The sequence below is a fragment of the Rhinoraja longicauda genome, chromosome 13, assembly GCF_053455715.1.
Source record: "Rhinoraja longicauda isolate Sanriku21f chromosome 13, sRhiLon1.1, whole genome shotgun sequence".
Taxonomy (NCBI): domain Eukaryota; kingdom Metazoa; phylum Chordata; class Chondrichthyes; order Rajiformes; family Arhynchobatidae; genus Rhinoraja; species Rhinoraja longicauda.
Window position 1 is genome coordinate 15,567,174 of NC_135965.1, and position 24,949 is coordinate 15,592,122.

At 42.4% G+C, this 24,949-nt stretch overlaps 1 protein-coding gene across 2 annotated transcripts in view; it reads right to left on the reverse strand.

The window, feature by feature from the left end:
• Nucleotides 1-24,949, reverse strand: part of LOC144599479 (procollagen-lysine,2-oxoglutarate 5-dioxygenase 2-like) — a 121,017-nt gene that overhangs the window by 43,698 nt on the left and 52,370 nt on the right. For both annotated transcript variants that reach the window (XM_078410433.1, XM_078410432.1), the window contains exons 4-8: nucleotides 14,367-14,530; nucleotides 6,904-7,016; nucleotides 6,664-6,727; nucleotides 5,681-5,778; nucleotides 4,320-4,421 (exon numbers count right to left, since the gene is read on the reverse strand). In XM_078410433.1, coding sequence (XP_078266559.1) covers nucleotides 4,320-4,421; nucleotides 5,681-5,778; nucleotides 6,664-6,727; nucleotides 6,904-7,016; nucleotides 14,367-14,530 — 541 coding nt within the window. The remainder of the gene's footprint in view (nucleotides 1-4,319; nucleotides 4,422-5,680; nucleotides 5,779-6,663; nucleotides 6,728-6,903; nucleotides 7,017-14,366; nucleotides 14,531-24,949) is intronic.

Sequence of the window (24,949 nt, forward strand, 5' to 3'; positions counted from 1 at the left end):
ACTGAGACTTACAAATCGAAAGCTTCTGGTGTGCTTTATAAACTGTGCCCAAAGCAAGCAAGCAATATACAGCAGGACAGCATTGTGCAGCTGGTCACAGGCTTGGTTCAGTCATGATTCTGCTGCCTCTGACTGTAATGACTGAATTTAAACTGATTCAAAGGCAATGTTTCAGTGTAGTAATGAGGACAGCTGCACTGTCAGAAGTGACCTTTTTTAGAAAGATGCTAAAGCAATGTCCTATCTGCCCCTTGGATTGGTATAAACGATCCCATGGCAGCAATTTGGAAAGAAATAGGAAGCACTTCTATTCAACTTTGATCACCATTTATTTCTTTATTGTCTATGCACAGTGGCATAGTGGTAAAGTTGCTACCTTACAGCACCAGAGACACGGGTTCAATCCTGACTACAGGCGCTGTCTGTATGGAGTTTGCACATTCTCTCTGTGACTGCATGGGTTTTCCCTGGGTGCCCCGGTTTCCTCCCACATTACAAAGATGTGCAAGTCTGTAGGTTAATTGGCTTCTGCAAATTGCCCCTGGTGTGAGGGATAGAGCTAATGAACGAGTGATCACTGGTCGGCATGGACTCGGTGGGCCGATGCGCCAGTTTTCACACGGTAACTCTAAATTCGTACGAGTTTCTAGGTTTCCCAAAATTACAACAGTGACTAAGGTGTCCCCTTGTCTGCGAAGCACTCTGGGTCACAGAGGCAGGAGGGACGGAGGCAAGTCCCTTCTTTCAGAAATAGGATGAAGAAAAGCTCAATCTCTTTTCTGGTTCTACATAATACAATAAGACCAAATTGATACAGGGCCAAGAATTCACAAGCTCTTTACACTCCCAGCTGGTATCGCTCCTCCGCTTGTGTGGGCCTTAAGTAGAGAAACATGAAGTTGGAGACATTCCCTAAAATAACAACAGCCAACCCATTCGCATCATGTTCTTTGTCTGATCTCTTTCGTAGGCAGAAAGGAATGCAGCCAAAACTTGCCATCAATATTGTGCATGTCAACTTCTATTTAATATCATAAACTTGCATTCCAACAATTCCAGCAGTCTAGGTTTCAAAGACTAGCCTGCCAATGGTGACAAGCAAGGCAGTCAGGTTTGTAAGTACCAAAGTAGTTGAATACAATGTGCAGGAGAGTCACATAAACCACACAGGTAACAGGTGAGCAGAAGAGTGAGAATGAAGGAGAAGGGGTAAACTGCTGCTTAGATATTTGCTTTTAATTAACCTCTGCTTCAGAAAATTACTGTGTCAGTGAATCAGTAGTTTATGTAAGTAGAGCTGCTGCGTTAAACAAAGTTTCCTTAAACAGTACCAACAACTTATGGTGTGAATATTTTCAAGTCGCAGTGAACAACTCTTTACAGGACAGCCTGATAGGATTTGCGTTAGGCCACATTTGGAGTAATTTGTGCAGTTCTGGTTGCTCCATTACAGGGACAATGTGGAGGTTTAGGAGAGGGTGCAAAAGAGGTTTACTAGAATGCTGCCTGAATTGGAGGATATTAGCTACAAGGAGAGGCTAGACAAACTTGGATTGGTTTCCCTGGAGCGTCAGAGGTCGAGGAGATTTTTGATAGGACCATACAAAATTCTGAGAGGCATAGATAGGGTAGACAGTCAGAACATTTCTCCCCCAGGATGGAAATGTTAAAGACTAGAGAGCATAGCTTTAAGTTTAGAGGGGCAAAGTTCAAAGGAGATTTGTGGGGCAAGGTTTTTTTTACACAGAATCGTGGGTGCCTGTAATGCAATGCCAAAGGTGATGGTTACGGCAGATATGATCGAGGCATTTAAGAAGCTTTCAGATAGGCATGTTGATATGCAGGGAATGGAGGGATATGGATCACATGCAGGCAGAGGAGATTAGTTTAAATTGGCTTCATGTTTGGCATGACAATTCTGGGCTGAAGGGCCTGTTCCTGTGCGGTACTGTTTCATGTTCTGTATTAAGTCTGAGTGGTTTGGTTATTGATTAAATGAGGTTTGCTACAATAAAAAAATGCAGAGAGCACACAAAATATGCTATCCTCCACCCCCTGAACCCAAATCATTCCATATAAAAGCTACTTAAATGGAAATCTTCTTCAGCCTTTCATTTTGTGGAAATCAGCCAACATCTAGGATAATGTACCACAATTTAAAACTTCATGATTGCGCCATTAAGCCAACCATGAAATCAAACATACATCCGCACCAGTGTACACATTTTTCATAGATTGTTATTTTAATCGCAGACTAAAAACATAACATTTGAAGAGAATCTAACATATGGAAGTGCCATTAGCTTTTGTATTTATTTTCTACCTTGGACAAAATACATCATGTTCTTAAACATGTTTAATAGATGACTTCAACAACATTACAACCCCACCACCTGTTTATCCTCTTCCCTCTTCAGTAGGTATCTGATGATGTTTGCAATAATCCCTTGAGAAAAACCAACTGCAAACGTTGAATGGATTGATTTGGCTGAACATTCAGCACAGATGCAAAAGCAATTACGTCTGCAAAAAGTTCCTTTTATGAGTGGTGCACAGACCAGAATAACAGCCTACCTCAAATCTGGTCTTTCTGATTTCCGCCTCTAAATTACTTCTGTAGTTTCTATTGTTAGTTGCTCAACAGATGAATATCAATTGGATGTGATTACCTGCAATAGAGAGCTGGAAATCTGACCAGATTGCAACAAAGATTAACCTTTAAACGCGTTATTTTATCGATTCGTTTTTTCTTTGCCAGCTGGTTATTGCAATTAGTGTCCATTGCTAAGTGCCCTTGAGAAGGTGGCGTAGAGCCACCTTCTTGGACTGCTGCAGTTGCTTTGATGAAGGTGCTATCTGACCTGCTCTTGAAGCCACAATATTTACACGGTGGGTCAGTTGACTTTCTGGACAATGCTGACCCCCAATGATAGTGGGGGACTCAGCAATGGTAATGCCACTGAGTATCCAGGATAGGTGGTTAGTCTAAAGATGGGTCTCGACCTGAAACGTCACCCATTCCTTCTCTTCAGAGATGCTGCCTGTCCCGCTGAGTGACTCCAGCATTTTGTGTCTAGGATTTAAGGCTCTCTTTTTTGGAGATAATTATTGCCTGGGATTCTTGTGTCATGAATGCTTGCCAACCTTGGCCTGAATGTTGTCTCCCTCTTGTCTGTGTGCATGTATGGCAGATCTGCTTCATTTGCTGAGTTGTGCAAGGAAATTAATAGTGCTCAACGAAAAATGGTCACCATATCTGACCTGTTAATTGGAGGAAGGTATTTAATGAAGCATGTTGAAAGACTGGAGCGACTAGGCTTGTATACACTGGAATTTAGAAGGATGGGAGGGGATCTTATCGAAACGTATAAGATTATTAAGGGGTTGGACGCGTTAGAGGCAGGAAACATGTTCCCAATGTTGGGGGAGTCCAGAACCAGGGGCCACAGTTTAAGAATAAGGGGTAGGCCATTTAGAACTGAGATGAGGAAAAACTTTTTCAGTCAGAGAGTTGTGAATCTGTGGAATTCTCTGCCTCAGAGGGCAGTGGAGGCCAATTCTCTGAATACATTCAAGAGAGAGCTAGATAGAGCTCTTAAGGATAGCGGAGTCAGGGGGTATGGGGAAAAAGCAGGAACGGGGTACTGATTGAGAATGATCAGCCATGATCACATTGAATGGCGGTGCTGGCTCGAAGGGCCGAATGGCCTACTCCTGCACCTATTGTCTATTGTCTAAAGCAGTTGTGGTTAGTTCTCAAACATCTGCCGTAATGCACTGGGATGGATGAACAATCTCCAGTGAAAATTGTTTCCCTCTGTGCAAGGTATGAGTCCCACCAGACTCTCTGAATCTGCTTCACACTCCAGTTAATGGTTGTGTCTCCATGCAGGAAACTCAACACTTGTATCCAAGATAGGTATTCTGCATTCACTTGAGCATGTACATCATTCTGTAAACACAGCATAGTGCTGTATCTAAAATAGTCGGGACTAGTTCTTTCAACATGCTGCTGGGCCAAGCACCTCGGCAAGTTGTCTTAGAGTCCTGTGGCGTTTCGAGTCGAGACCCTTCTGATCCTTCTATCCATTCCTTCTATCCAGAGATGTTGCCTGTCCCGGTGAGTTACTCCAGTATTTTGTGTCTATTTACAGTGTAAACCAGTATCTGTAGTCCCCTCCCTACTCAGGTAGAATATTTTAAGTAATTTCATAAATTGTTTAGCAAATGTACATTTTGCAGACACCATTTTGTAGGCACCAAACAAAGAAAAATGTTAAATGCAAAAAATGTAAAGCTAATAAAAACCAAGCACTCACAGTCAGGGATGAGAATTCCAATAGATCGGTGTCACAAATTGTGCAGCCAGTTTCAGAAGTCCACGCGTCAGGAACATAGTTACCCATATAGTTCAGCAAGTGCTAGGTAAGGCACACAAAGACATTGAAATATTCACATTAATATACTACAGCAAGCCAAAAGAAACCAAAAAGGGTATTCAAGTAGTTAAACTTTGAGAGTTATTTGATGAATGCCAATGATAACTCTGGCACTGCAACCCTTCAATTTTCATTTTATATACTGAAATTTTTTAGTTTGTATTTAAGGCCAAGCAAAAACCTATTAAATCCATTTTTGAATAGTTGTTTGGTCCCTTGGTAAAGCCGTGCACTTTATTCCCAGGTCACTGCACTTAGTAGCTATTTACAAAAACAATAGTTCAGCCAGTGCTGATACTGAGTTGGTCTTGATGGAATAATCCGTGAGTTAGAGTTCCAGATTTTGACTGCTCCCAGCGATTTTTGGCTGTCAGCTCAGGTGTCACACTTGGCCACTCTTCTCCACTGTTGTTGACCACCCTATTGATTATTACCTCCTGGGCTTAGGTTGGCAGAACTGAGGCTGCTGAGGGAACTCACAGCTATCATTAATTAAGGGACAAGCCAATATACCTTCAGGACAAACATGGAGGGGAATAAAACAAAATTGTTGAAATAAAAGCACAAGTTCCACAGTTGCTGGGATTTGTTTCATAAGTACACGGGTTTGGGACTCGTATAACCAATGAACAGGCCATCATTTGGAATTCGTAAAATGAGATAATTAGAATCTAGTCATTGCCCCAGATGTGAATTGTTCACTAACATAATTGCATTATTTACCTGGCAATTTTGCAGAGGTCATAACAGATGATCAAGTCAACCCTTGCAAATTCAGGGCAAAGATAAGTAAGCAAAAATCTAAATTAAATAACTGAAAATAAGCATGCCTTCCTGCAAATTATAAAAATCTGTTCAGATGCAACAAGTTATGCAGTAGAATGGATTTGAGTGCATTACTTCTAAGTCAATTATACAGGACGCAATTTATTCTTCCAGAATGTGAAAATCAGCAAGTCAGGCAGATTCTATTAACGACACGACGCAAGTTTGCATCTGCTGCTCTCCGAAGTCCGGCACTCCCTAGTGGTTTGCCCACATGGAACAGGAATCAACAAGAACAGAAGTAGGCAATAAGTGTCTCGCAGAATCCAAGTGCCACAGGCAAAAAAATGCTGTACAAAAAATGGTCATCCTGTCCTGTTCACCTGGGAAGCAGCCTGTGTAGCTTCTCCAGAGGAGTAAACAGCAAATAGGTTAATCACTCCAGTTAATATACTTAACAGAAGTATTTATCATACTTTGGTCTGTTTATTGCCATGGATTAGTACAGGCAATGTGTCAAATATTATGTTCCTGGTTCTGACCCTGGTTGGTTCAAATTTCAACTCTACTTCATCTACAAAGGAAGAAGAATGGAAACAAAGATAATTTTAGAAGGTGTACACCAGTTTTCATGTACATAGTAAACACTATTACTGTATATGCAAGTGGCCCGTGGTAGTGTGATGATCAAATGGTCATAAGTGCAACTGGAATAAGGAAACAAAAGTGGACCAGTAAAATGGAGACAGGAAAGTCTGCAGGTGCTGGAATATGGGATGAGCAGCAAGAATTTTGCAAGATAACTCACTGATGTATTACATTTCACTAGTTAAATCATTATTCCTTTAAATGCAACTGATAAGTAGATTAACTCAGTATTATGATTGTCCACTTTTCAACTACATGATGTAAAGTATAACCTACTAAAACATTAATAGTTATATTATTCAATTAGCCAAAATAATTCAATAATGTTCGGGCATTTCCAAGGATCTTCCCCATCAACCCAAAATGGCAGGCCGAAAACCTAATAAAAGGTCTGCAAATTAACACTACAAAAGCTACCAACCATCCCCAGGGCTTTCTTTCCCTCTGTCATATGTAGGTGTTTAACAGTGCAGGTCTACTATTTATTTACCAGAATTGGAGTAGAAATGGAGCTCAGATTTAGTAGAAGCAACCTCAGAGAAATTTGCACTGACCTCTGTCAAATTATGAAGACCAGTACAAAATTATTTACACCAATCTAAAACAAAAGATGCATGTTTGGCCAAATATTGCTCCTTTTCAAAGCTTCATTTCACTTTAGTAAGTTAATTCCAATCGTTGACAGAGCCAAAATATATTACTCGGATTGATGGGGTAAATACATACTGGGAGAGAAACTTAATAATAATTGCCAGGTCCTTCAATACTGGGTACACATAAATATGCCACGACTGGTAGAAGGTGAGCTTACCCACAGCTCCGTTCAGATTTTGGAAAATGTTACTTTTGTGATCCAATGTTATGTTGAGAGCAACCTAGAAGAATATAGGGAAGAAAATTAATCAAAAGGAACTTCAGGTACCATAACAAGCCTGAGAAATCATTATAATTGCTATGTAATGCAGCATAAAAAATAATTAAAGAATTATTAACATTAGTAGCTACGTTTTTGCAACCTCAATCTAATTTCTACACTTTATGATTTACTCACTCTCTTCACAGGATCCACATAAATTTTGGTATAGAAAAGTTGATCATCATCATTATCTTGCAATTGCCATTTCTCTACAACGCTATTAATGGAAGAAGCATACCCAATAATACCTGAAAAAGATACAAAGGTTGGAGTGCAATGCCATTCCACGCAAAAATAAAAATCAACATTCAAAATCACAAGCTTCCTTCAACGGCTTTAGGAAGTCTGGAGAAAACAGAGGGAAATAAATGACAGATTGAAACTTGTTTTGGTTTGAGTGCAAACTTGAGATGTTTTGTGAGATGCTTTAGTTGTTAAAGGCAGTGTATCAATGTAATGTTGTTGTCAATAGTACTGAGTGCAGAAACAGTACATTTAAAACAAGAGCCTTCAGTTAATTTCACGGCTGACAATTAGAAAATCTGCAAACCACAGAACTGTGAATTACTAGATTGACTTTCCATATGTGATTTGTCAATAACTGTTCTCCACTATTTCACATGCACATTGCAAAGAATCAATGTCTGAAATTTATTTATGCTCTCCTTGCTGCAGAATCCACCCTGCTTTATTGAGAGGTGTAATGCATTTTATAGGCTGTATTGTCTAGAGATTCTCTGGGTTTAAGAGACTCTTGACCCAAAACTAAATCATCTGTTCCAGAGTTTGCTTCCTGTCATGAAACCGGATTGGGAACTACTTGCAATTCTCACCTCAGTGCTGCCAACAGCTTACCGGCACCAGTTGTGCACTTGACAACGTCACGAACACGCCAACACTTATTACTGCCATACCGACAGAAACTACAACCATCGACTTTAGACATAGTGTGGAAATAGGCCTTTTAGCCCACTGCGTTCGCTCGGACCAGTGATCACCCCGTTGTCTGTTACATTCGCTGAGCCAGCCATGCAGAGAGATTTTTTTTACATTGCAACTCTCAGTGACAAAGTTATAGCAGCCGCCACCTCTGTGGGCAGCTGCTGCTGGGATCCATGTAGGTAGGGGTGCAAACTATCTCACTCCCAAATATGGGACAAGTTGACGTCACCGCCCCGCGTCCCACGTGACCTCACCCAGACAGCGGCCACGTGCTCCCGTTCCGCCAATGGCGGCCGCCCGGGACGGGAGGCGGGTTGCTACGCAATCTCTGTTCGCCGGCGCCAGGGCCTCCGGACCTACACTGTCTGAACCCACACTGTCCGGAAAGTACACAGATTTTAACCAGCATCTGCAGTTTTTTTCCTACTACACTGTCCGGAACTACAGCGTCCGGGCCTACAACGCCCCCCGGGCCTAATAAGGGACAAGGGCGGTCCCGTACGGGATAAATGAATTTAGCCTAAAATCTGGGATGTCCCGGCTAATATGGGACAGTTGGCAACCCTACATATAGGTCTGTGTTTCAAACGTAAGTGTGCCCTGTTTCTCACCATTTTGGTGATTACCTGATTGGGCATTCGTCCTAAACCTGCTTCTTAGCTTAGCAACTAAATTTGGGTGAAATACAATTTTCTCAGCATCCACTAGTAAAGAGTACATGTGCAGCTGAATGGCACGATGACGCAAATGGCCTGGAACACCTTGACTTCCCTCCAACTCACTGAACCCAGTCAACCCAGAATCAGACACAAAAAGCTGGAGTAACTCAGCAGTTCAGACAGCATCTCTGGAGAAGAGGAGTAGGTGACGTTTCGGAACATGAGCCTTCTTCAGTCTGAAGAAGGATCTCGACCCGAAATGTCACATATTCCTTTTGTGCAGAGATGCTGTCTGACCTGCTGAGTAACTCCAGCTTTCGTGTCTGGATCAAACCTCGGTCTCTAGCACTGTGAGGCAGCAGCTCTACCAGCTGCACCACTGTGCTGCTGGTTTAAATGGAAGTGTTCACAGATATACAGATTCATTTTTTACTGTGTGTGTTACATTCGCTGATCTCAATCAACTGCATTTGGAAGTCTCTCAGTTTACTCAGCTGGGAGCAGGATTGCCTTTGTGATAAGTATCTTTCGATTCAAATCACCTGCAATAATTCAACATACTAATCTCATGCAGGGTCTGTGCCGCAGTTACACAAACTGAAAGACTGAAAGATTACCGCACCAGAAATGACAAGCATTATCTTGCAGACGTGCCAACATCTGGAACAAGTAAACAAGTGAACACAAAAAGACACTTAATGTACTAATTAAAACGTGAACAAAAAGTGGGAGATTTTTTTTTGTTGCTTTGGAACACAGACAATAAGCAAGACACACTGTACTGATTAGTGTTATTTTTGCAAACAGTGTACAGCATTTACAACAGCAAATTGGAAACATCTCTGTCCAAGTCAGGATTCGTGGCTACTGGGTTTCTGCTTTGTAAATATCTACTTTTAAAATATTACGACTGGAAAATTTTGATCAAGATATTACAAATGCTAGTTTAATAAATGCCAGGATTTGTCACTTCAGGCTAATTGAGGTCAGATGCACTCAGTCACAGGTAATCTAAACAAGCAGGCAAGAGATGATTGTTAAATATAATGAGGTTCCTTCACACTGTGACTCAAACTGTAACTTCTTGTGGGGGAAAAAGTGCTTACATCAGCTTGGCGTCAGAAATTACTGAAAACTAAGGCAGCCTTTGTTGGAACCTTGCCAAAGTCTGACCACTGACATGTGGTTGGGAAGTATCATTCCAAGGAAGATTCACAGAATATTGTGTGGTACCAGTGGATCCAGCATTGTGTCAAACACAGTTTAGAATCTAGACGCAATGTTGTGCGAGACAAAGTGCTGGAGCAACTCAGCGGGTCAGGCATCATCTCTGGAGAAATTGAAGAGGTGATGTTTTGGGTCGGAACCCTTCTGCAAACGGATGCTAAAGTTCCTTTAACTAAAATTATTTGGGATAACGAGTGACATGCCTCGATCACAATGCTTAAAAAACATTTGGACAGGTACATGGATAGGAAAGGTTAACGTGATATGGCAAGTGGGACTAGTATTGATGGGGCATGTTGGTCTGTGATTAACAGGGCCTGTTAAATTGGGCAGATTACAGTAGAAAACAATAAAGAAAACCGGGAACCTAAATATTTGGTAGTTTAGTGGTTATAATAATGAACTAATAATCCAGAGTTCAAATCCCACCATGGCACTAAATTCAGTTTAAAAAAAAAGGAAATATAAAGTTGATCCAAGGAATAAAAAATGACCATGAAGCCACAGGAACGTTCGACTGATTTATTAATTGCTCTATTGGGAAGGACAGCCATCTGGTCCCCACGTGACTCCAGTCCCAGAGCAATGTGGCTCACTTCTAATTACTGTGTGACATCTCTAAACCACACATTCAGCATGACAAATGGATGTATTGTACATGGTGGGAGCCAGTCTAGAGGCTGCTAAATAATAGGTGTCAGCCAGCCTTGCCAAAGAAGCTAGAGCATCAATAATATTATTATTGTTGTCTGTGTTTTTCAGTGCACCGAAGCATCATACCACTCAATTTGCATCCTAGGAAAGTTAAATCTATTTTGACTTGGATGCGAATTGCATCTCAACTACACACTCTCATCATTACTTAATATAGATAGCCTGCAACTGTATTTCTGGTTGCACTATAGGTCCTCTGGGATCAAGAGTCAAGGGAATTTTATTGTTATACTCGACCAAGTGGACCCGTTGGGCCCAAACCACTCCTGTAATGGTGCAACATCCCCTCCTCCCCTATTCCCCCCACCCCTCTCCCCCCACACTCCCTCTCCCCCCACACTCCCCCTCCCCTCCACTCCCCTCTCTCCCCCCTCCCCTCCCCACCATCCTCCCCCTCTCACCCTCCACCCTCACCCCCCCCTCTTCCCCCCTACCCTCCCCTTCCCCCCTCTCTCCCCCTCCCTTCCTCCCTTCCTCCCCCCCCCTTCCCCTCCTACCCTCCCCCCTGCCTTGCTCCCCCTCCCTCCTCCCTCAATCAATTCCTTGATGGCTGTAGGGAAGAAGCTGCTCCTGAACCTGGACATTACAGTTTTCATGATCCTACATCTGCTTCCCGATGGAGGAGTGAATGAGTGTGTGGCCAGGGGTGGTGTGTGTCTCCGATGTTGCTGGCTGCCTTTTTCAGGCATTGACTCCTGTAAATCCCTTCGAAGGTGGGGAGGTCAGAACACATGATGGATTGGGCAGTGTTCATCACTTTTTGCAGTCTTCTTTGCTCCTGGGCATTCACGTTGCCGAACCTGGCCGTGATGCAACCAGTCAATATGTTCTGTTCTGTACACCCACAGAAGTTCAAGAGTATTTGTTGACATACCGAATCTCCTCAAACTTCTAAGGAAATAGAGATGTTGAGTGGCCTTCTTTATAATTGCATCAATGTGTTGGGTCCAGGAAAGATCTTCAGAGATATACACGCCCAGGAATTTGAAGGCTTCAACTCTCTCTACCATTGTTCCATCAATATAGACAGGCTTGTGGGTCTTCATCCAAAGTCCACAATCAATTCCTCGGCATCACTGACATTGAGAGGCAGGCTCTTGTGCTGGCACCATTTGGTCAGTCGATCGATCTCCCTTCTATACTCTGACTCATTGTCATTTGTAATTCATTCAACAATGGTGGTGGCATCAGCAAACTTGAAGATGTAGTTTGCACTGTTTCTGGCTACACAGTCATGAGTATAGAGTAGAGCACAGATGGATATTTATGTCAAGGTCATGGAGTGCTTGCAGCTGGAAAGAGTCCTCTGCCTTTTGCAGTCTCTGCTGATGCCTACTCTTGCCTTCACAAACATTCCAATGGATACAAAGGAAAGAGAAATGCCTGAGTACACACAGCAAACTGCAGATCCTGGATTCTTGTGCAAAAAACACAAAATGCTGTCTTAAATCAGCTGGTCAGGCAGCACCTCCATGTCCTCCAGAGATACTACCTGACCCGCTGAGTTACTCCAGCACTGTCTTTTTGGAGCTTATATCACTGTCTCTTGGGGTTTAGATTATATGCACACACACACACACACCCACAATTGCCCATTTATATCCTGCATTATTGGAGAATTACATACATCCTCAAATGACAGAAGAGATCTTTTGGAGTCACATACGTTCAGGGATAATAAATGCATCAAAACTGATCATTATGCTTAACAGAACCTTTACTATTATTTTCTGTCTCCATTTTGAGCTCCAAGTTTGGAACCAATCCATATCGGACGAGTAAGATTTTTAAAAAGCAATGTGTCAATCTTTTATTGGTTCTTCAACTATTATTCAATACAATGACTCCTGCATTCTATGGATTCACTTCAAAACTAACACATCCTCTTCTTTTTAATGGTTTGGTGGTGAAATAACAGAGAGCCCTACAGAGGAGCTGTTGATAGCGTTTTCTCATTACCTGTGCCATAAAATCACTCCTTCCCTGACTCTGAGTTTGGTAAAGGGCCAAAACGTCACCCATTCCTTCTCTCCAGAGATGCTGCCTGACCCGCTGAGTTACTCCAGCATTTTATGTCTATCCAAGAAAGCACTAGAACCAAGTCCTAATTGAGTGATTTTCACCTGGATTTATTAAAATGACTGGTATCAAGAATATTGCTTCGGTTACTCGACTTGTGAAATTTGCAATAGAAGTAAATACAAATGACCATTCCAAATGTGGCACAAATCCTGCTTTATGAGGCAGACTAAGGAGCAAAGGTTTCCCTTTACTACAGTGTACAGGAATGTTAATCCACAAACTCAGTGCTATGACTACAGTAGCAACAATTGCTATAGGAACAGGATAACAATATTTTAAGAGGGGAAACACAAGCAAAGACCAGTTGAGATGATGATCTGTTTCTGTACTATAGGAAAATAACTGCAGATGCTGGTACAAATCGAAGGTATCACAAAATGATGGAGTAACTCAGCAGGTCAGGCAGCATTTCAGGAGAGAAGGAATGGGTGACGTTTCGGGTCGAGACCCTTCTTCAGACTGAAGAAGTCTTCTTTAGTCAGAAGAAGGGTCTCGACCCGAAACGTCACCCATTCCTTCTCTCCTGAGATGCTGCCTGACCTGCTGAGTTACTCCAGCATTTTGTGATACCTTTGTTTCAGTACTAAAGTTCATTGCAATTGCTGCTGACCAGGAAGTTAGAGCATTTCATTCCCAAAATTGCCACAACCTTCCAGCCAATCCTGACAACAACAAAAAAAATCTGTTTTACGTTTTTGGAAAGTCAATCCTGTTGGGAAAGCCAGATTTAATTTGTAGTGCAAAACAGATATCCAAATATATAGATGCATTATGCATATCAATCCAAATTTTGTGTATGGAAGCTTCTGATCACATCTTGGAAAAAAGGAATATAAAAGGAAATACTTTGATTGGTCTTATGGCTGATAGCCACATTTTGGTGCTCTCAGTTTTGGACTTCACACGTCCATCACGGGTATTAACCTCACCCTCATTGCAAACTGTACACATACAACACCCAAGATCAGGATTGCAGAGAATTGTCGATACAGCCCAGACCTTCGTACAAACCAATGTCCCTTCCATTGACTCCATTTACACTTCACGCTGCCTCCATAAGGCCACCAGCATAATCAAGGACAAGTCTCACCTGGTCACATCCTCGTTTCTCCTCCCCCATCATGCAAGAGGTACAGAATAGTAGAAGCAGGGTAAGAGCCACAGCTACTATATACCTCATTGGAGACCCTTGGACTATTTTTAATTTTTAAAGTTCACTGGTCTTTCTTGCACTAAACGTTATTCCCTTTATCATGTATCTGTACACTGTGGATGGCTCGATTGTAATCATGTATAGTCTTTCCGCGGACTGGTTAGCATGCACCAAAAGCTTTTCACTGTACCTCGGTACAATTGACAATAAACTAAACTAAAACTAATGATTGAACCCAGATGGCTGGAGGTGTGAAGCAGGACCACTACTGGCTGCACCACTGTGCCACCCATGCCTTCTTCCCTGTTTTATTCCATGTGTCAATAAACAGTACATGTGCAAGTTGTCAACGCCATTTAGGAGGTAGTGGATAAATTAGGTGACAGAGAAAGAATTCAGTCGGATACTAATGTTCTACTGTTGGCTGGCTGAAAAAATATTGTGATTTTTTTCACAATGATGCTCTTGATCACATTTTAAAGTCTTGTTGCTCTCACTTTGTTAGCAAAGCAGAGTACTCAATCAGATCATACCCCTGCCATTAGACATGATTAGCACGGTGTCAAGGGTAATGGGGAGAAGGCAGGAGAATGGGTTAGGAGGGAGAGATCGATCAGCTATAATTGAATAGCGGAGTGGACATGATGGGCCGAATGGCCTAATTCTGCTCCTATCACTTTATGACCTTATTAACTTGGAACTCCAATGTATTAGAGTGACTTGTAACCATTATGTCATCCAAGAACAAAGTAATGTTTATCCAAAGGTTTTATCAATGGTTGGATTTTTCAGTGCAGTCAAATACTTCAAGTAGATATTACCTCCTGAATTGAGGAATCTCTTTCCACTGCGCACACTGGGATACTTGTCCGCAAGCCTGTTATCTGGCCAGATAAGTCCTTCGGCAGCAAAAACCACTTTGTGATTGAACTGCTGAAACTTGGTCAGCAATTCTTCAGGCCCACTGGCAAACAGAACGTCGTAACTGGAAAAATAAGAATAGGAGGTGTTAGCGTGCATGTACGCGTGGGTTTTCGGTCTTCCATTTCTTAGCGAAATTAATGCTGATCAGATCTCAGCAAGAATCTCATTGTCTGGCATATTACTCTCAAATTACAAGCACAAAGAGCTGAAACATTCAGCTGGATATATTATATTGTGAGAAGCTCAGTTACATGGAATAAGGGTAGAATCATAGATTCCTAGAGCTACAGAACCTAACGATTTAGACGAGGGAATTAAATGCGACATCTCCAAGTTTGAGGATGACACAAAGCTGGATGGCAGTGTGAGCTGCGAGGTGTCTTGGATAGGTTGGGTGAGTGGACAGATGCATGGCAGATGCAGTATAATGTGGATAAATGTGAGGTTATCCACTTTGGTGGCAAGAACAGGAAGGCAGATTATTATCTGAATGGTGTCGGATTCAGAAAAGGGGAGGCGCAACAAGACCTGGGTGCGCTTGTACATTAGTCACTGAAAGTAAGCATGCAGATACAGCAGGCAGTGAAGAAAGCTAATGGCATGTTGGCCTTCTTTGCAAGAGGATTTGAGTTAGGAGCAAGGAAGTCCAGCAGCAGGGCCCTGGTGAGACCATTCCTGGAGTATTATGTGCAATTTTGGTCTCCTAATTTGAGAAAGGACATTATTGCTATTGAGGGAGTGCAGCATAGGTTCACCAGATTAATTCCCGGGGTAGTGGGACTGACATATGATGAAAGAATATATCGACTGGGCTTGTATTCACTGGAACTTAGAAGGATGAGGGAGGATCTTATAGAAACATAAAATTCTTAAAAGATTGGACAGGCTAGATCAAGAAAAATGTTTCCGATGTTGGGGGAGTCCAGAACCAGGGGTCACAGTTTAAGAAAAAGGGGTAGGACTGAAATGAGGAAAAACATCTTCACCCAGAGAGTTGTGAATCTGGAATTCTCTGCCATAGAAGGCAGTGGAGGCCAATTCACTGGATGTTTTCAAGAGAGTTAGATTTTAATCTTAGAGCTAAAGGAATCAAGGGATATGGGGAAAAAGTAGGAACGGGGTACTGATTTTAGATGATCAGTCATGATCATATTTTTTTTTAGATTTAGATTTAGAGATACAGCGCAGAAACAGGCCCTTCGGCCCACCGGGTCCGTGCCGCCCAGCGATCCCCGCACATTAATACTATCCTACATCCATTAGGGACAATTTTTACATTTGCCCAGCCAATTAACCTACAAACCTATACGCCTTTGGAGTGTGGGAGGAAACCAAAGATCCCGGAGAAAACCCACGCAGGTCACGGGGAGAACGTACAAACTCCGTACTGTACAGCACCCGTAGTCAGGATCGAACCTGAGTCTCCGGCGCTGCATTCGCTGTAAGGCAGCAACTCTACCGCTGCGCCACCGTGAATGACGGTGCTGGCTCGAAAGGCCAAATGGCCTACTCCTGCACCCATTTTTCTATGTTTCTATGTTTCTAATGTCCATGCTGATCGTTGCTAAACCAAGCTCGTCCCACTTACCTGCAACCAGGTCCATAATCCCTCCAAATCTTTCCTGTCAATGTACCTAGTCTAAGTGTCTTTTAATATCTTAATTGTGCCTGCTTCTACCACTCCCAGATACACACTGCCTTCTGTGTGAAAAAAGTTGCCCCCATATCTCTGTAATCATTCTCATCTCACCTTAAAGCTATGCCTTTGAGTTTTAGACTTGGTGTCTGTTGCCATTTACCTTACAAGTAGGGTGCAACCGAAGGACAACACTTAGATAAAGTTCCGTGAATTTTGTGCTTCTACCAAACTGACAAAATAAAGCAACTAGAAGATTTATTAAAATTGGAATACTTGTATTGAGTAGCAGTTCTACCTACAAAAGTAAAAAAAAAACATCTTTATCAAATTAGTTAACACACCATTTAAAAAGATTATTGAACAACATTTTCAACAGCAATTTTGAACTGGTTATCACATTAGAAAATGGAGTTTCACAATGTCTAATCCAGAGAGGTAGGGGTGTCTTCATCACTCTGCTGCATATCAGCTGTCAGAGAAAAACAATAGAGACAAGATACTGTAGAAACTGGAATCTTGAGTAAAAGACAAACTGCTAGAGAAACTTAGCAAGTCAGGCAGCATATGAGGAAAATGGATAGAAGCATGCTTATGCTTTAGGATGGATCATTTTTATGCTCGTATATTGCCATTTCATGTTTGGAGGCCAGGAGAGAAAAAAAGATATGCAGGTAAATTGTGGACCAATGGCAAAAGCAAACACCTTGCAAGCCTTAACAATAGACAATAGGTGCAGGAGTAGGCCATTCGGCCCTTTGAGCCAGCACCGCCATTCAATGTGATCATGGCTGATCATTCTCAATCAGTACCCCGTTCCTGCTTTCTCCCCATACCCCATAACAGCCGAGGCCAATAAGTTTCATATTCCCCATATTGAGTTGTAAAAAGAAAAGCACTGTTGCTCCTTCACTGTCTTACCCATGAGTGGTATCGTAGGGAAGGAGCAGTAAAGGTGGATATCTGTGAACGTGCACAATTAATCTGCATAGGTGGTTGGTTTTTGCAAAGTAGCAGGACATGGATTTTTGTAGAACTTTCAGAATATGCAGGGGGTGGAAGAAAAATTATTTCTGGTGATGATGAAGAAGGGTGGAAACAAGCAATTATTGATTCAATTCATGAAAATGTTGTTGGGGAGGCACAGTCAATGGGGTTGCAGTTTTCAGACAAAGGAAGGAGATTTAATGCAATCAGCCACAAGAACAAACTGCATGTGGTGTCATCGTGGGGCAGCTGTAGAGCTTCTGCCTCACAGCATCACAGATCCAGGTTCGATCATGACCTTGGGTGCTGTCTATGTGGAGTTTGCACATTCTTCCTAATGACCGTGTGGGTTTGCTCTGGTTTCCACCCACATGCCAAAGACTTGCTGGTTTGTAAATTTATTGGTCTTTGTAACATTGTCCCTTGTAGGGAGTGGATAAGAAAGTGGGATAATGGGGATTAATGGCCGGCATGGACTCGGTGGGCAGAAGACCTGTTGCCATGTTGTACCTCAAAGAAAACTACATCATTTGTAAAGTTGATCAGGGCCTTGATGTAGAACTCAGGTTTTCGCTCCACATTATGGCAGTTTTGAGGGTTTTCCTTACTCTTCACATACTTGCCAATAAACATTTCAATAAATACAGAAATGGAGCCAGAAAACTATGGTGGGGAAATGCTCAGTCTTAGACTTGGTCTAGGCTAATGTGCCTGCAGCAAACATATTTTTCAGACTGAGCCAAGTTTTCTTTCAAATGTACTCCACCAAATTAAAACATTATTGCAGGTAATGCATTTTCAATAATCTTCCTCTTCAAAAAGCAGCAGCTCAGAGGCCCAGTTCTGTGCTGTCTGGCGTGTGTCCAGTCTACTTCTTAAGTCTCCCTTTCATTAAGCCCGAGCTTTGAGCAGGGGTGCTAAATGATTCCTCGTGAAACCTCACAATGCAGGGGAGTGTTCACGAAGGTAGAGATATTATTTTTTTAAAGTTAGCAATGTGAGCACTGACCCCTTAGAAAGTGAGGCTGGGGAATAAGTAGTAGAACACAGAATACGGCAGCTGAACTAAACAGATATTTGCCATCAGTCTTCGCAAGAGGAGTTACATAAAACATCCTCCAAATAAGGAATTGGGAGAAAGAGGGAGGAACTTGGGGGAAATTACATCTGGAGTACTGTATGGTTGTAGTTGGTCTATTGGTGGAGTAGTTGGTCGATTGTTCTTATTTTAGGAAGGAGTAACTATCACCTACAGTGTTTGAAGCAGTTCAGAGGTGTTTTACTTAACATATCGCTGGAACAGGCAGTTTGTTTTACAAGGAAAGATTGGACAGGTGAGGCTTGTATTTGTCTGCTGACGGTTAGTTAGGAGGAGAGGGGACCCGATTAAAACACGATTCTTTTGGCTGGTTGGATGTTTCCTCGTGTCATCGTCTAATTGCCCCAAGGTCTATAAATCTGTCAATCTAATTTCCTCATTGCACAATGCTTTTTTTTTTCCCTGCCAATTTCCTCCTCAGAGGTTTCTTCCTCTACTCATTACAGCAAGGCACGCACGTTCTTTCACAAACTCTTTCTTCGCTCAGTCAATGAATGACATAGTCAGAGCTCTGCTGATCAAAATACCTCAAAATTTGCATGACATTAATTTTCCTCTGCAAGCACAGTGGAAACAAAGATTGGGATGAAACTTCTGTGCTTTCTCTGCAGTGAGTCAATAACGGTCACAAAGCTACAGGAGCCGGCCAAGCTGTTACCATTGGTGCAAGGCTGAGGGAACGTGGAGTCCTCCCACTGTGTGGTTGGTTCATCAACACGAAAACTAACTCAGCATTGCAAGGTCAGAGGGGAGAGTAGGTCACTCGTATTGCAGAATTCCAGGATGCAATACAAAAACATTACTTTATGCAAATTACTTAATGAACCCGTGTACTCCGGCCTCTTCATGGCTCGGAGCCAGTTTGTGCAATGCACTAACTGATGGCCACAGAGGAAACATCAGAGACCATTTTTATGAGTCTGTTCAAAACATGCACTGGAACATTTAAAAGGCAGATCAAAAAAGGACCAATCGTAAATGCTGGCAAGGTGAAATAAGAACAAGGACAGAATGCGACGACCTGCTGGGTACTTCGAGGATTTATGTCCAGAAGTGAAAAATCTTTGCAGATTTCCGAAAGCATTTATTAATGTGCCAGTAAAATAGTCAACGGAGAGAGTACTTCCGAGACATCTGTTAAACTCCAGCTGGTATTTGAATACCTATAGTTGTATTTCTTTAACTACTACTTCCTGATCTGTGATTGTAACTGATTATTGAATGAAGGTGGGCAATGTATCCATTGCTCTGCCTTCGTGGTTCCTGTGAGCAAACTGTCGGCCCTTGACATTTGCTACTGAGGAATTTCATGCCCCACTGTAACACGTGCCAAATGTTTCAGGGCAAGTTTAATCTGCGTTTCTATAAAGTACACTTACTCCCTGTTAAGTGCAGTTTTCTTAAGTACCTATAAACTGTCATAGTGAATTATCTGCATCTCTCAAAAACTAATAAGGACATCGCAAGACTTGTCTGAAAGAAATTACAGTGTGAATCATCTCTATTTTGCTCTGAATCTGTTTCTCAGCATTAGTAAATTTGTTGTTGCATTTAAAATAAAAATAGATTTTGTGATAGCGGCGCATTCTGTAAACTCCTCGCCCCATCACACTACTCAGGATCTAGTCTGAACTGCAAGGTTTCCAAACATGCTTTACTTGCTGGCTACAGGATCCTAGATCTTGATCCTAGAATAAAGTATCATTCATTCATTTATACATTTCTATTCAAGTTGGTCATCTAAATATCCTGTATTTGAAAGCTTGGTGAATATCATTTTAAAACCCTAATTACATTTGCAGTCAGGCAGTTGACACGTCAAAGATGTACTCAGTCAGGAAGCAGTTGACGGCATGTTGACAGATAGAGGCTTCCAGGATAGACACAAAAAGCTGGAGTAACTCAGCGGGACAGGCAGCATCTCTGGAGAGAAGGAATGGGTGATATTTCGGGTCGAGACCCTTCTTCAGACATCCAGGATGATGGCTCAGTGGAAGGGGAGTGAGGATGTATGTCCCAAGTCATTCAAGTTGCTGACATTCCCACATAACTCCTGCCCCTTCCAGATGGTGGAGGTTGAATGTCTTGTTGACAAGCACTGGCAACTTGCCCCCAATAGACTGCAGCACTGCGTGGGATGGAGTCATTGGTTTTTCAACATTTTTGCAACTTGTTCACTTTGTTTTGGATCAAATGTTGACATGTGAAGCTGATGACTGGGCCGTCAATCTTATCACCTCCCTTATCTTGGAACCACGTTCCCTTTTTCAAGACTTCCCACTTGCGGCAACATCTCGATGATCTACCATATCATGTCCCCATACTAACTTAAATATGCTTCAGTAAAATTATCCCTCATTCTAACAAAAAGTATAGGTCTAACTGTCTTTCGCCAGTTGTCATAGGACACCCCTTCTCATCCCACAAATTAGCTGAATGAATCTCTTTTGGATTGCTTCCAGTCTTAGAATATCGTTTCTTAAATTAGGAGACCAAAACTTTAATAATACTTAGTCATAGAACCATACAGCATGGAAACAGGCCATTCGGCCCACCACATCTATACTGACCAGTGAACACCGAAGCATATTAGTCACATCTTCCAGCACTTGGCTTAAACCTTCAATGCCTAAGAAATTCATGCGATCATTCAGACTCCTCTTAAATTATGTCAGGGAGTCTGCTTCTACCTCTCGCTCTCCGGCAGTGCATTCCAGGTACTTGTCACCTTGTGAGCCAAAAAGATCCCCTTCAGATACCCTCTAAATCGCATACCATTACCCGTAAATCTATGTCCTCTAGTTTTATTCACTTCTGATAAGGGGATCCAGTATCTCCTCATTACAGAAATGTTATCATCCTAGTGAATACTTCTCAATTGTTTTAAAATTCCAACCTCCGAGCAAATTAAGACCACCATGCAATTTGTTTTTCAATTACTTGCTACACCATCACGCTAACTTTGTTTCCATGTACAAGAATACCAAGATCCTTTTGCACTCCACTCTTTTACGATCTCTCCCCAATTGGGTAATAATCTGTCTATTGTTCCATCCCATTAAAGTGCATGATCTTGCACGTTCCTATGCTGAACTCCTTTTGTCAAGTTTTTGCCAACTGATTTAATCTTTGTGTGGCTGGTTGCAGAGTTCAAATATTGTCATCACAACATGCCCTTGTGACCATTTCCATGTCCTCATCTCTAATTTTTCGTTTAGAGATACGGAGCGGAAACAGGCCCTTCGGCCCACCAAGTCTGCGCTGACCAACGATCCCCGTACAGTAGCATTATCCCACACACTAGGGACAATTTTCAATTTTTATCAAAGCCAATCAATCTACAGACCCGTAAGTCTTTGGAGTGTGGGAGGAAACCGGAACGCCCAGAGAAAACCCACACGGTTACAGGGAGAATGTACAAGCTCCATATAGATAGCACCCATAGTTAGCATCAAACTTGGGTCTCTGCCACTGCAAGGCAGTAACTCTACCCCTGCACCACCCTGCAGATCCTTGTATAAAAATCAGAAGTGAATAAAACTAGAGGACATTGATTTAGGGCAAAGGTTGGAGATTTAGAAGGGGTCTGAAGAGTAGAATTGTATAACTCTGCCCCTTTGCTCTAGACCACCATTTATGGATGACAGTTAGTAATAGAAAGTGATTGAATAGACTGGTGCATAAGATTTTAATAAAGACACTTACCAACAGTGCAATTACCCAAGCTATTCTACAAGTAAAAGGCATCATTATAACAACTGGTTTTCCCTTCTGCATCCATGAATTGCCAGAGAGCCTTTAGTTTAGCACAATTGCCAGACACTGCAGCGTTATGCAGAGATTGGAATCTGACACCTTCACCTTCTAGGAGTAGTAACAAGCACAAACATGTTTATTCTCAGCACTGTAACAAGAGAGAATACTGCATGAACAATTTGTCAAAAGACGAGTTGGAGTCTGGAGAATTTCTGTTCCGTGGAATGGGTAGAATTTTTGCTATCGTAATGTAGACTCAAGGCTTCCCTGCCTGCAGCCAACAGCTCACCTCTCCAGTGAGTCATGAATATCTCTAGATATGATAAGCTGGTTTATCAAACCTGATGATCCAATCAGATTATTCCAACCCTTCATAGAACATGTATTTGTTCTGCTAATGTTTCCTAAGTTTTCTTTTTGTGGGTGTTTGTTGTTTGGCGTGGAGTGGATGGGCCGGTTCCCATGCTTTACCTCCCTAAAAAGCTAAAGTAAGGCTGTTTGATCCAGGAGGGGGACATTGGACAGGTGGTTTAAGTGAATAAGATTAAGGGAAGAGGTTGGGGTTTGAGTGGGAAGAGTAATCCGGGCATGTTACCTTTAATTCAACAAGTTAATGCGTACAAAGGCACATGAATTTATTGCTCTCAGAAGGAATTTGAATAATTTAAGAACTGGAAGGCACTAATTTGAAATTTAAACCGAGGGGGATCGGTGGAAATACTTTTTAAAAAATGCAAAGAATAATGATCTGAAACTCAATGTAAGTAATTTGGTGGAAACAGAATCAAACTATCAATGCTTTCAAAAGAGAATCTGGAGAAACATTCATGGGGCTCTGGGGAAGGGACAGGGTCATGTGTCTGGGCTATGGGTGGCAGGTACAGAGCCAATGGGCCAACTAGCCTCCTTCAGAGTTAGGACAAACATGCAATTTTGTTTTTAAGTACCAGAAAACAAAAAAACAGTTTTTCATTTTTTAATCAAATTTTGATGGAATTTATGTTATCATCTATCTGCGGCAGAGAAAGCAGTGCTCGCAGAAGCATTTTACAATCCACTTCAATGGATTTAACAGGAGCAGCTTGTCAAATATGATCTGAAGCTCACTGCCTGGAGGGGTGGTGGAAACAGAGTTAATCAGTGTCTTCAAAGGGGAACTAGAAAGGCACCCGAAAGAGAAAATATTGGCAGGGCTGTCTTTGCTGCTTTCTCTGCCCCCCTGATTAGTCATCTCTCATCCCCATCACTGCACTTACTTAATGTTAAACTCACCTCATCATGCACACCATCTCACCTCTGCAATGCAATTTCTACCAAGAAAATTGATTTTTATAATAATTTTATAATAAATTTCCAGTGTTTCAAAGTGAGATTTAAAAAAACAAAAACATTTTGCTCCTACAAAAGCAATCACCCAATTTCCTTCCCCTGTCCTGCAAGTTATTTTCTTTTTCATCTTTACCAGATTCCCTTTTGAAGACACTGATTGACTCCATTAATAGACCACAGAAAGTACACAGGAACAGGGCTTCCAACCTACAATGTCTCTACCAAACTTGATGCCTACTTAGACTTAGTCTAAGACCAAGTAGTCTAAGTAAGCACCACTTCTGCTTTCCATCATCTCCACGGGTACCGAGTCTGGAAAATATCTGAATTGGATGGGGTGTGGCAAAAGAGTGGTGACAACAGCATGCAGTCCATTACTCATCATTGCTTTGACGGAAAGAAAGATAAAGCACCATCATTTTCCCCCTCGTTCTCACCTTCCACCCCACCAGCCAGCGTATCCAACAAATCATCTGCCAACATTTCCGTCACCTACAACGGGACCCCACCACTGGCCATATCTTCCCATCCCCTCCTCTTTCTGCGTTCCGCAGAGACCGTTCCCTCCATAACTCCCTGGTCCACTCGTCCCTTCCTACCCAAACCACCCCATCCCCAGGCACTTTCCCCAGCAACCGCACGAGATACAACACCTGTCCCTTTACCTCCCCCCTCAACTCCATCCAAGGACCCAAACAGTCTTTCCAGGTGAGACAGAGGTTCACCTGCACCTCCTCCAACCTCATCTATTGCATCCGCTGCTCCAGATGTCAACTTATTTACATCGGCGAAACCAAACGCAGGCTCGGCGATCGCTTCGCTCAACACCTGCGCTCAGTCCGCGTTGGCCAATCTGATCTCCCGATGGCCGAGCACTTCAACTCCCCCTCCCATTCCCAGTCTGACCTTTCTGTCATGGGCCTCCTCCAGTGCCATAGTGAGGCCCACCGGAAATTGGAGGAACAGCACCTCATATTTCGCCTGGGCAGCTTGCAGCCCAGTGGTATGAACATCGACTTCTCCAACTTTAGATAGTTCCTCTGTCCCTCCCTTCCCCTCCTCCTTCCCAGATCTCCCTCTATCTTCCTGTCTCCACCTATATCCTTCCTTTGTCCCGCCCCCGACATCAGTCTGAAGAAGGGTCTCGACCCGAAACGTCGCCCATTCCTTCTCTCCCGAGATGCTGCCTGACCTGCTGAGTTACTCCATCATTTTGTGACTAAATACCATCATTCTTAATGTCATCCACCAGATTCCTCTCCCACACCAGATGAAGAGGATGGCAGCATTCATCATCATGTGAATGTCATGAGAAAAAGTGCTTCAACCAGTGCTTGATACCTTTTGAACTCCAGCAGACATCAATTGGTTCAGCGGAGACAAGTGACGACAATAATAAACAAATAGCATCTTATACAGAGTGGAGCATAATTCCAATTGCCGAGTTAACAGGATGCCCAACTTCCTTTGTTCTCAGAGATCCACAACTCTGGAAAAGGCCAAATACAAAAACTCCCAGGTTTCTGTCACCACAAACTTCCAAACAGCCTCAGATTTCTTTGGATTAAGCAAACTTAATTTTCTTTGGCAATCATAACAGACACTGCTTAAGCTGTGCAGACACCAATTGCTCATTTCCTCCGCATTTGGGCAACTCACTTCAAATGGAAAAA